The sequence below is a fragment of the Ursus maritimus genome, unplaced genomic scaffold (assembly GCF_017311325.1).
Source record: "Ursus maritimus isolate PB19 unplaced genomic scaffold, ASM1731132v1 scaffold_5, whole genome shotgun sequence".
Classification (NCBI taxonomy): Eukaryota; Metazoa; Chordata; class Mammalia; order Carnivora; family Ursidae; genus Ursus; species Ursus maritimus.
Window position 1 is genome coordinate 28,928,681 of NW_024426663.1, and position 13,589 is coordinate 28,942,269.

The 13,589-nt window shown below is 41.0% G+C and overlaps 1 protein-coding gene across 3 annotated transcripts in view; it reads right to left on the reverse strand.

Moving 5' to 3' along the window:
- SCAMP1 (secretory carrier membrane protein 1) overlaps positions 1-13,043 on the reverse strand; it is a 139,677-nt gene extending 126,634 nt beyond the window's left edge. The window contains exon 1 of one of the 3 annotated variants that reach the window (XM_040622151.1): positions 12,284-13,043. In XM_040622151.1, the coding sequence (XP_040478085.1) occupies positions 12,284-12,340 (57 nt within the window). In that variant the 5' untranslated portion in view covers positions 12,341-13,043. The remainder of the gene's footprint in view (positions 1-12,283) is intronic. The other 2 variants (XM_040622150.1, XM_040622152.1) reach the window with 2 other exon arrangements.
- Positions 13,044-13,589: the final 546 nt, after the last annotated feature.

Here is a 13,589-nt window from a genome sequence, read left to right on the forward strand (position 1 = left end):
CAATCTAATCCTTTCCACTCCTTTTTGAATATGGTCTGGCTTTGTGCCTTCTTTGACTAACAGAATGTAGCAGAAAAGAAATGACTCAAGAAGCCTTTAGCTTCCCCTCTTGACCTCTTAGAACATGCTATTCTTAGTAGAAAAGCCATGCGGAAGAGAACCAACTGCTGCCCCCAATGACAGCCCCAGATAATTGCCAGATACTTGAGTTGAGGACATCTTAAACTATCCAGTGCAGTCAAGCTGTCAGATAATTGAAGAGACGTAAGTGATTCCAGGCAATAATATTCAAAAACAAACTACCAAACTTAGTCCAGCTCAAATAACAGAAATAGTGAGCAAATTGTTGTTTTAAGCCACTAAATTTTGAGATTATTTGTTAGACATCATTAGGTAACTGAGACAAATGATAAATAAAATAATGATGCATCTTAATTTGATGAAATATAACCAGCAGCTCAATACATGCTTTTTAAAAATATCAACATGAGGAAAACAGAGTATGAACTTATGCAGTTGACATGACCATAAAATACCAGACCACAAAATGCTACTACTATGCCCCCGATAAATGTTCAAAGATAAAGTTTGCAATGTTAGACTATCACAGAAGAAATCCTCAAAATTCTTTCCTAGTGCTGTCCAATCTCCAGTCACAAATTTTAAATGGATAAGGCAAGAGTGACATCAACTAACGGAAAATGAAAACAAAATAGATAACAGTCTTGAATAATGGGTCATTTTTAATGATGAGGTTTTCAATTTTCAACTCCAACTAAACCCTCAGGATACCACTGGTATTACTGTAACTTAAATATCATAAATCAGAATGGTGAATTGTAGCCCATTTTTAAGAGATTATTTTTAAAAGAGAATTTTTGAGTCCCAAAATAAAAGAACAGAGTTCTTTTATTAGGGAGGAAGGCTTTGTAGTGACAAAGCACTAAAATTCAAACAACCTGGGTCAGCTCTAGCAGGGTGATCTAGGGCAAACCACTTATGTTTGGCCTTGATTCCTCAACTATGACCTACCCAACAGATACTAGCACCCTCGAAGAGTCTAAAGGAACATGAACTGTTATGAAATGAGTAAGTCTTGGGGAAGTAAGCATAGGGAATGTAATCAATCATATTATAATAGTGTTGAAAGGTGAAAGATGGTATCTTACACTTGCAATGAGCATAGTATAACATAGATTTGTGGAATCACTATTTGTACACCTGAAACTAATGTAACATTGTGTGTCAACTATACATCAATTTTTTTTAAAAAGCCATGAACCTCACCAAATTAATAAACTAAGAATATGGTTAACTGTAATTAACTACAATTTCTTGAATTACTATTAATACTACTTATTATAATCTAATTAAAGCCACCACGCATTGAACACTTATGACAAGCTAAATATATGTTCATCTAATCCGATTAACAACCCTATGGAGAAGGTCCTACAATCTTATTTTACAGAAGGGTAAACAGACATATGGAGAGGCTAAGTAACATTCCAAGGTCTTACAGGTAGTTAGTGACAAAGCCAGGATCAAATTCAGGGTTTTTCTTAAACTCTTGAGCAGAAACCTTAACTACTACTCTCTGCTGTCTCTTCATGAGAGCCTCAAGTCCAAAGTCCCAATGCAAAACAAGAATTTGGTGTCAGAAATGCAATCAACAAGCAAATAGAGTGCCATCAGCAACAGACTAGGAATAAGATTTAAATTCTAGTGCCAATTCTAAACCACCTACACCTGGGTATAAGATAATGAGCAAGTTAGCAATGAAAATCAAATAGTTTTAATCAAGAAGAAATTAAGATAGTTCACATTTGGCAATCATCCTATATCTGGGTTTTTCATCCATAGAATGAGATCTGAATAAATCCATCATAAGATTTTCCTTTTCCAGCTATTAAAATTTGATTTCATTTTTTAAAACTACATAAAATGTTATTTCCAAAATGAATTTTCCAATCTAATAAGCATATTAATATGTTAAAACATATTAAAAGATATGAAGGTTTTCTTACCACTTATTAATTTTTCTCTCCTTTGAATAAACTTCACTCATTCTGGCACTTACTCAAACATTTACACTAACTTATAACAGCCATATTGTATTACTAAGGTCTGTGGTTATTTTACTTTTATTTTACTTTCTAAGCATTTTTGTCTACATGTTAGATTAATAACATTAAGGATATATATTTCTTCAATATCTATTGAATAAATAAGTGAACAGAACAAGGGACATAACTAAAAAATGTTGACTATGTGGAAACGATTTTTTCCTCTCCAGTTTTAAAGTCACATTATAACAACTCATGAGTGGATTCTCAGGAACATTCACATAATAATCTATTTTCCAGATTACTACATATTTTCAGTTACTCCAACTTTCTTGATACACAATAAAAACTATTCAAATCCCATCAATTCTTTCATTTAGCCTATCACAACCACGAGAATCAAGGAGCTCAAAAAAGAAAAAAAAAAAGAACTGAATCCTGCCAATTATTTTACAACAGCTAATAAAAACAAGTAACCCATTACAGTTACATTATCTAAGGAGATTATCCTCAGAAATTATTTTCATGACAGTTCAAATGAAGATGCTGGCAGAAGTGTTCCTAATATAAAAGTGAAGGAAAAGAAATGTGGAAGAACTGAAAAAGCAATAGAAATCAAATAGTTTTTGACCATTTAGTTCATTCCGCCTACCCTATGAGATGGGGTTTGGAGAGCTTCTGGGTTGAACTTGTGGAGGTACTGGGAGACAGGCACGCCGGAAGGCCAGATGTTCACCTCTCAGGCCTTGCCCTAGGCATCTCCTCTGCTGGGCCATTCCTGAATTGTAGCTTTATAATAAACTGGTAATATGATCATTCATTAAAAATGGTAAAGTCCAGAGAAGCTAAGATGGCAGAGTAGGAAGAGGACCCCAGGCTTGCCTGCTCCCTGGAACTCAGCTAGATAAATATTGAATCATTCTGAACACCCAAGAAATCATTCTAAGAACAGAATAAATTGCATAGATAGAGGGAGATAAAAGGCCACATCATGGAAGGTAGGAGATGTGGAGACATGATTTGGGGAAGAAGAGGATCATGGGTGCCTCGGAGCAGAGGAAACCCTGGTCATGGAGAGAGGTGACAGAGAGAGAGAGAGAAGAGCGCACAGGGGATCACACAAAGACGACATTTCCCCAAAGCCACTGACTGGGAAAACGAGAAGGACTGATTTTTGTGAGTTTTTACAACCACAGGGCTCAAACACTAGAATTTTAGAGTCCATGGCATGGCGGGTGTGGAGCCTAGCAGGTGATGCAGTGCTCCTGTGAAGAAGGAGTACAGACAGCCCAGGGCAGACAGCATGATCTGAAGATCCCCTAGGACATACTGAGAGAGATGATTCCCCCTTCTTGGAACACATCTAAAAGAGGTGGCTTGCCTCTCTGGGGAAAAACAAGTTGGCAGGCGCCATTACTCTCCCCCAACCCCCAGCATAAACTAACTTCAATGAGCAGCACAGTGTCAACAGTGGCATAAACCAAGCCCTGCCCTGTGAGCGGGGCAGGTGCTGCTTTTCTCGGGCGAGTGTGAGAACTAACACGGCAGGTCGCTCCCCCAGAAGACCAGCACAACCCCCCCTCCCCCCCCCACACACACCATACCTACTGACCACAGAGTTCTGCAAAGCTTCAGCTCTTCAGTGGAAATAGCATCAGGTCTCTTTTAACAAGCAGACCAGGGCACACCTAGTTAAAACTCACCACATTCTGGCCAACATCCAAACACTCGCCACTGCAGGCAAGGAGAAACTCTGCAGAGGACTGACCTCAGGGAAAGAGCAAGCAAAACACAGCAGCACAGTGCACAAAGCATACGGCAGAGACAATTCCTAAAGCGCCAAGCCCTGAACAGTATATGACCTCTTCTTTATAAAGTCAATACTCTCTGAAACAGGAAACATAATAGGCTTTCCTAACACACAGAAGAAGATGAAGAAGAAAATGCCAAGACAAAGGAGTTCCTCCCATAGAACAAGAAAAGGTCACGGCCAGGTATCTACTTGAAACAGACATAAGAATATGCCTAATCCAGAATTTATTTTTTTAAAGATTTAATTTATTTGAGAGAGAGAAAGTGCGTAAGCACAAGTTGGGGGAAGAGGCAGAGGCAGAAGCAGACAACCCCCACGCCACCTGCTGAGCACAGAGCCCAACACAGGGCTTGATCCCCGTACCCTGAAATCATGACCTGAGCTGAAGTCAGCTGCTTAACCAACTGAGCCACCCAGGTGCTCCTCGATCCAGAATTAAAGCAACAATTCTAAGGATACCAGGTGGGCTTGAAAAAAAGCATAGAAGACACCAGGGAGTCCCTTACTGTAGAAACCAAAGACCTAAAAACTAGTCAGGCTGAACTAAAAAACACTATAACTGAGATATGAAACCAAATGGATGTAATGGATGGAAGGATGCAAAGGATGGAAGAAGCAGAGGAATGAAGAAGTGATACAGAACATAAAATTACGGAAAATATGAAGCTGAAAAGAAAAGAAAAATATTAGATCGTGAATGCAGACTTAGGGAACTTAGAGACTCCATAAAGCATAGTACTATTCATATCATAGGAGTCCCAGAAGAAGAGAGGGAAAATGGGGTAGAAGGTTTAATTGAGGAAATTAAAGCTGAAAACTTCTCTAATCTGGGGAAGGAAACAGACATTCAAATCCAGAAGGCAGAGAGAACTCCCATCAAAATCAACAAAAGCAGGCCAACACCAAGACAAATTGGTTAAATTTGCAAAATACAGAAATGAAGAAAAAAATCCTAAAATCAGTAAGAGAAAAAAAATCCCTGACAAGAGAGGACAGATAAGGTTAGCAGCAGATCTCTCCACAGAAACTCGGCAGGCCAGAAGAAAGTGGTAGGATACATTCAACGTGAATGGCAAAATATGCAGTCAAAATACTCTATCTAGCAAGGCTGTCATTCAAAATAGAAAGAGATAAAGGGTTTCCCAGACAAACAAAAACTAAAAGAGTTCATGACCACTAAATCAGTCCTACAAGAAATGTTAAAGGGAACTCTCTGAGTGGGAGAGAAAGACCAAAAACAACAAAGACTAGAAAGGTACGCAGAAAATCTCCAGAAACAACTTAACAGGTAATACAATGGCACTAAATTCTTATCAATAATCACTGAATGTAAATGGACTAAATGCTCCAATCAAAAGACAAAGGTTATCAGAATGGATTAAAAAATAAGACCCGACTATATGCTGCCTACAAGAGACTCATTTTAGACCTAAAGACACCTGCAGATTGAAAGCGAGTTGATGGAGAACCATTTATCATGCTAATGGATGTCAAAAGAAAGCTGGAGTATCCATCTTTATATCAGACAAATTAGATTTTAAACCAAAGACTGTAACAAGAGATGAAGAAGGGCACCATATCATAACAAAGGGGTCTATCCAACAAGAAGATCTAACAATTATAAATGTTTATGTGCCCAACTTGGGAACACCCAAATATATAAAACAATTAATAACAAACATAAAGGAACTCATTGATAATGATAATAGTGGAGGATTTTAACACCCCATTTACAGCAATGAACAGGTCATCTAAGCAGAAAATCAACAAGGAAACAATGGCTTTGAATGATACACGGGACCAGATGGACTTAACAGATATATTCAGAACATTTCATCTTAAAGCAGAATACACATTCTAAGTGCACATGGGACATTCTCCAGAAGAGATCACATACTGGGTCACAAATCAGGCCTCAACAAATACAGAAAGACTGAGATCATACCATGCATATTTTCCAACCACAGTGCTATGAAACTTGACATCAACCACAAGAAAAAATTTGGCAAGATCACCAATACATGGAGTTAAAGAACATCCTACTAAAGAATGAATGGGTCAACCAGGAAATTAAAGAATAAAAAAAAAAATACATGGAAACAAATGAAAATGAAAACATGATAGTCCAAAATCTTTGGGATGCAACAAAAGCAGTCATAAGAGAGAATTATATAGCAATACAGGCCAACCTCAAGAAGCAAGAAAAATCTCAAATATACAACCTAACCTTCCACCTACAGGGACTAGAAAAAGAAATGAAGCCTAAAACCAGCAGAAAAAGGGAATAAAGATTAGAGCAGAAATAAATGATATAGAAATAAACAAAAGAATAAAAAAACAGATCAATGAAACCAGGAGCTGGTTCTTAGAAAGAATAAAATTGATAACCCCCTTGCCAGACTTATCAAAAAGAAAAGAGAAAGGACCCAAATAAATAAAATCACGATGGGGCACCCAGGTGGCTCAGTCGGTTAAGCATCCGACCTCGATTTTAGCTCAGGTCATGATCTCAGGGTCATGGGACCGAGCCCCATGTCTAGCTCTGTGCTCAGCCTGGAGTCTGCTTGAGATTCTCTCTCTCCCTCTCCCTCTGTCCCTCCGTTCCTCCCCCTGCTCACGCTCACTCTAAAATAATAAAATCCTCAAAAAAAAAAAAAAAAAAAACCCACAAATGAGAGAGATCACAACCAACACCACAGAAATAAAACAATTATGAGAGTAGTATGAAAAATTATATGCCAATAAACTGGGCAAACTGGTAGAAATGGATAAATTCCTAGAAACATATAAACTGAACCAGGAAGAAATAGAAAAATTAAGCAGACCAATAACCAGCAAAGAAATTGAATCAGTAATCAAAGTCCCCCAACAAACAAAAGTCCAGGACCAGACATCTTCCTAGGGAATTCTAGCAAACACTTAAAGAAGAGTTAATACTTATTCTTCTCAAACTGTTCCCGGTAATAGAGATGGAAGCAAAATTTCCAAACTCATTCTACGAGGCCAGCATCACCTTGATTCCAAAACCAGACAACTAAAAAAGAGAATTACAGGCCAGTATCACTGATGAACATGAATGCAAAAATTCTCAACAAAATACTAGCAAACTGAATCCAATGGTACATTAAAAGAGTCATCCATCACAATCAGATGGGATTTATTCCTGGGCTGCAAGGGTGCTTGGATGATCACAAATCAATCAATGGGATACACCGAAGTAATAAAACAAAGAGTAAGAACCATATGATCCTGTGAATAGGTGCAGAAAAAACATTTGACAAAATACAGTATCCTTTCCTGAGAAAAACTCTCAACAAAGTACGGATAGATGGAACATACCTCAACATCATAAAGGCCACATACAAAAGACCTACAGCGAATATCATCCTCAATGGGCAAAGACTGACTGCTTTTCCTCTATGGTCAGGAACAAGACAGGGATGTCCACTCTTACCATTGTCATTTAACATAATACTGGAAGGCCTAGCCTCAGCAATCAGACAACAAAAAGAAATAAAAGGCATCCAAATCAGCAAGGAAGAAATCAAATTTTCACCATTAACAGAAAACGTGATACCCAACAGGAAATCCAAAAGACTCTACCAAAAAAATTGCTATAATTGATACACAAATTCACTAAAGTTGCAGGATACAAAATCAACTTACAGAGAACTGTGCCATTTCTATACACCAATAATGAAGCAGCAAAAAAAAAAAAAAAAGAAATCAGTGAATCAATCCCACTTACAATTGCACAAAAAAACCCTAAGACACCTAGGAATAAACCTAACCAAAGAGGTAAAAGATCTGTACTCTGAAAACTATGGAATACTTATGAAGAAAATTGAAGAGGACACAAAGAAATGGAAAAACATCCCATGCTTATGGATTGGAAGAACAATTACTGTTAAAATGCCTATGATACCCAAAGCTATCTACACATTCAAAGCAATCCCTATCAGAATACCACCAGCATTTTCCACAGAGCTAGAACTAACAATCCTGAAATTTGTATGGAACCACAAAATACCCAAAATAGCCAAAGCAGTCTTGAAAAAGAGAAGTAAAGCTGAAAGCATCACAATTCTAGACTTCAAGTTATATGGCAAAGCTGTAGTGATCAAGACAGTATGATATTGGCACAAAAACAGACACATAGATCAATGGAACAGAATAGAGAACCCAGAAATGGACCCACAACTCTATAGTCAACTAATCGACAAAACAGGAAAAAATACCCAATGGAAAACAGTCTCTTCAACAAATGGTGTTGGGAAAACTGAACAGTTACATGCAAAAGAATGAAACTGGACCACTTTATTACACCATACTCAAAAATAAATTCAAAATGGATTAAAGATCTAAATGTGAGACAGGAAACATCAAAATCCTACAGAACACAGGCAGCAACCTCTTTGACATCGGCTGTAACAACTTCTTACCAGATACATCTCTGGAGGCAAGAGAAACAAAAGCAAAAATGAACTACTGGGACTTCATCAAGATAAAAAGCTCCCAGGGGCGCCTGGGTGGCTCAGTCATTAAGCGTCTGCCTTCGGCTCAGGGCGTGATCCCGGCGTTCTGGGATCGAGCCCCACATCAGGCTCCTCCGCTGAAAGCCTGCTTCTTCCTCTCCCACTCCCCCTGTGTTCCCTCTCTCGCTGGCTGTCTCTATCTCTGTCAAATAAATAAAAACTCTTTAAAAAAAAAAAAAAAGATAAAAAGCTACACAGCAAAGGAAACAATCAACAAAAGTAAAAGGCAACCTTCAGGATGGGAGAAGATATTTACAAATGACATAACTGATAAAGGGTTAGTGCCCCAAATCTATAAAGAACTCCTCAAACTCAACACCCAAAAAACAAATAATCCAGCCAAGAAACAGGCAGAAGCCATGAATAGACATTTTTCCAAAGAACACATCCAGATGGCCAACAGACACATGAAAAGATGCCCACCATCACTCAACATCAGGGAAATTCAAATCAAAACTACTATGACGTATCACTGCACACCAGGCAGAATGGCTAAAACTGGCAAAATTAAAATTAACAGGAAACAAGTGCTGGCAAGGATATAGAGAAAGTACTGTTGGTAGGAATGCAAACTAGTGCAGCCACTCTGGAAAACAGTATGGGGATTCCTCAGAAAGTTGAAAATAGAACTACCCTACAACCCAGCAATTGCACTATTAGGTATTTACCCAAAGGAACCCCAAAATACTGATTCAAAGGAACATATGCACCCGGATGTTTATATCAGCATTATCAACAATAGCCAAATTATGGAAAGTGCCCAAATGTTCACTGACTAGTGGATAAAGAAGTTGTGGTGCATATCTACAATGGAATATTACTCAGACATCAAAAAATGAAACAACGTGGATGGAGCTACAGTATATTATGCTAAGCAAAACAAGTTAAATTCCATGTGCTTTCACTCATGTGGAATTTAAGAAATAAACAGATTAGGGGCGCCTGAGTGGCTCAGTCGTTAAGCGTCTGCCTTCGGCTCAGGGCGTGATCCCGGCGTTGTGGGACGGAGCCCCACATCAGGCTCCTCCGATGGGAGCCGGCTTCTTTCTCTCCCACTCCCCCTGCTTGTGTTCCCTCTCTCGCTGGCTGTCTCTCTCTGTTAAGTAAATAAATAAAATCTTTAAAAAAAAAAAAGAAAGAAAGAAACAGATTAACATGGGGGAAAAGAGGCAAACAGCAAAACAGAGTCTTAATTTTAGAAAACAAACTGAGGGTTAGCTGGAGGGGAGGCGGGCAGGGGGATGGGTTAAATGGGTGATGGGTATTAAAGAGGGCACTAGTTGTGGTGTTGTATTTAAGTGATGAATCATGAAATTCTAATGAAACTAATATGACACTATATACTAACTAGAATTTAAAAACTTCAAAAAAATCTAATAGGTTTTGTTTTATGGTTTGGGGGGTTTTGTTTTGTTTTTTTTTCAGAGAGGGACAGAGAGGAGTGGGGGGAGGGACAGAGGAAGAGAGAATCCTAAGCAGGCTCGATCTCCCAACTCTGAGATCATGACCTGAGCTGAAATGAAGAGTCGGATTCTTAAGTGACTGAGCCACTCAGCACCCCAAAAATCAAAGAGCTTTTAACCAAGAAGAAGTTACAATGGTTGCAAAATGTGAAATATCATATTTTGAAAATATGAAATTTTTTAATATTGCAATACTGAAAATTAGAACAGATCTGAAAAGAAAGATGATCATAAGTTAACAAAAAGATAAAGCCAGGAACTTTTATATTTAAGTAGAGAGGACCAGAAATGCTATTTGAAAAAATCACACATAAGAAATAAGAATCAGCAGATGTAAAGCTTCACTTTAAGAAGCAGGGCAGGTGGACACAAATGGAAAGACAAAGGGTCAGATAGGCAATGCTGCGACAGTCACCAAAAACCTCTCCCTCTGCCCCTGCCCCTCGCACGTGCTTCCCTCTCACCTCTCTTAAAATAAATGAATCTTTAAAACTACTTTTGGAAAAAAATTTAAAAATAAAAATAAAACCACTTTTGGGTTTAGAATTACTACAATGACCATACATACGGCTGAATAGCAAAGTGTCATGGCAACATGAGATGTCACAAAAGAGCAGTCCAGGTTAAGAAGAAAACACGTCTTGCCCTAAGAAGGGAATCAGCTATATAAAATGAGCCACGAAATGGAATGACCAAACAGAAAATAGTCAAACTGTCAGATGCGGAATAAACAACATCAACAAATTATCTGAATTAGGAAAAGCTAACAGGTCCTTAATATTATACCTTCCAAATATTTTTAAATAACACCTATTTTGCAAGTTATGAAACGTTTGTTTAGAATGTCTATGATTAAAGAATAACCTGATTTTCCACAACATGGAATGATGGAACACCAAATACTAAACGGAGTACTTTCCTTAAAGAGTAGCCCTATCAGCTATGAAAGCCTGAAAGTTCCAGGCCGGTTGCACAGTATTTTCTTATAGGACACTAGGAACAAAGTGATAGTAGACTGAGTCTACTCTACATTCCTACACAGTGAATCAGGTTGTCAATAACCAGGATTTAATTATAATAATCCTCCATGAAATTAAAAGGCCAATAATTTTAAAAAGGGCTATTTCCCCTTCCAGGATTCTTTTTTTAAGATTTTATTTTTAAGTTATTTCTACACCCAACATGGGTCTTGAATTCACAACCCCAAGAGCAGCATGCTCCACGGACTGAGCCAGACAGGTGCCAGCCCCTTCCAGGATTCACAGTAAGAGACAAAGCCAGAATAATGAGTTGTAAACTCAAGGCAGAAGTGGCACTGTGTGACCACAAAATAATGTTACTCTTTCATTTTGTGTGACTACAAATTAAAGTTACTACTGCATATATCCAGAAAAAATTAATAAACTTCGACCAACACCTGGAAACAAATTACACGTGTAAGCAACTGAGCTCCTTAAGAAACCTAGACTACTATTCTTTAAATAGGTATTTACTCAGATGTTGCATTAGTTTAAGCACAGATCATAAACATCTTAGCCTCCCTCATTCGCCCGTTTTCTGTGCCAAGCCCTTCCGAAGCTGGGGTTGATAAGGTTGACTCCAAGAAGGAAAGAAGCTCACGTAGGAAATGCTATCCTCACACAGCCCAGAGAACCGGTGACGCACTAGGTAGGAGCTTGGAAAACATCCCGTCATTCACCTTACTAATAGCAGTTAGGTAAGAAGATGGTCGTCCACGTGCACTATTGTTTTCCAGGTGTGTTTATTTATTTTTCACTTCTGCTTTGGTATCAGTACTCTCAACCTCAACCAAATTTGGGGGGGGGATAGCGCCGCTGGTGGTATGTGGGCGCAACACAAGTTTAAAAAATAAAAACACAATTTTTTTTTTTTTTTTTTTTTTATTGCAGCGTACTCGGTGCCCTCACCTCTCTTCTACACCTCTGCCATCACCCCACGCAGCTCTTCGTCGCCGCCGCGGGTCCCCATGACAACCCCACCCGAAGGCAATCCCCTCCGCCGCCTCCCGGCCCCCGCCCGGGTCCGGCCGGCCACACTCTCCGGTCAAGTGACAACTCCACCTGCCTTGAGCTCTACTCTCCTCGCTCCCGAGAGACGGGCCAGGAACCTCCCGACGCCCGGGCCCACTCCCGGGCGACGGCACGATCCTCCCAGCCGGGAGGATGTGCGGAGGGGCGGCGGAGAGGGAGCTGAGACGTTCACTCCAACCCCCAAACGAGCGGTGCGAGGCCGTGGCGCGACCCCAAATGGGGTGCGGCGGCCCGGAGCCCCAGTCTAGGCGGCTGAGGGGCCGAGGGCGGGCTCAGTGGGCGCGAAGGAACTTGTCGTTTTCACAAACAACGACGCGTCGCGGCGACGGGAAACTGCTGGGGACCACACGCTCACCTTGAAAGGGTTGTTGAGATCCGGGTCCGCAAACGGGTTACTGTCGAAATCCGACATCTCTCTCGCGCTTGGCGTCACCCACCGGACCCAGGCGCAGAGAGGGAGACGAGGCGAGGCCGCCGCCCCCCTGCGCGCTCACGTCGCCGCCGCCGCCGCCGAGCAGATCCGGGTGCAGCTCTCGGGGCCACCCAGCCGGCCGCGCCACTGAGCATGCCCGGTGCCACGGGCTCCCGGCCGGCGGCGCCGCTCCCGTTCGCTGTCCCGTTCTCCCGGGCCTGGATCCAGCGTTCCGGGCTTTGGCTACGACCGAGTGGGGATTAGGGGCGGAGGGAGCCGGGAGCGGAGAGCCGAGGTGACCCGTCCTACGTTTCGTGGGCCTGAGATTCCGCGTCTTGATGAGGAATGCGTTTGGCTGGACTTAATTATATTACTGTCCATTTAAGATCGGCTCCCTGTGATCGAACGTGACTTGGGGAAGAGGTGGTACTTTGTGAGCAAGAAAGACACACACTGACCCCATTTCCCCAGGTTGGGAAGGCAGCCTGAAACGTAGGCTGCACAACTGGGGAGGGAGCAGCTATTTAACCACGCTTCCAGCACGGGGCTGGAGACGCTCCGGCAGCTGGGGAAGCTCCGCACCTGATTCCAAAGATAACGTCCCGTGGGGCCCTGACCTTGCTAATGAGTTCCGCACACACAAACCCCACTCGACCCCACCTGGGAATCTCAGCCTCCCGTCTTCCGGTCCCTGGACTCTAGGTTACTGACAAATCACGGAGACCAGTCTCGCGTTACTGATCCGGATTGGCTCCACAGAGGTTTGGGAAAGAGGGAAGATCTAGTATCAGGGTCCAGCCCCTGCTCCCATTCTCCGGAATCTGCAAAATGGCTACTTCTCCGGAAATGAATTAGGCTGGGGTGAGGGTGACACGAATTCAGAAATCAAGATCCGCAAGTTAATGTTAGTGGCTAGTGGGTGATAAAAGGATGTTTTGTTGTTGTTGTTTTTAACTTTAAGGCATTTGGGCGCAAAATATACACCTCTGATTTTTTTTTTCCTCAACAGCCCCCAACACCAGGGATGAGGTCACAGAAAAATGGGTAGGCATAAAGAATTTTTGTACAATTTGTTGTTCTACCCCTGAACTTAATGAGAGGGCATCCCCTTCCCCACATTCATTTTTCTGCTCTAACAGAAAAGCACGTAGCAGATGCAGCGACGAAGAGCTGCATCTCAGAATTCTCACTTGGTAGGTGCCTAAGATTTGGGGGAAAGAAACTAGAATTAGTCTTCTTAGGTGGCGGG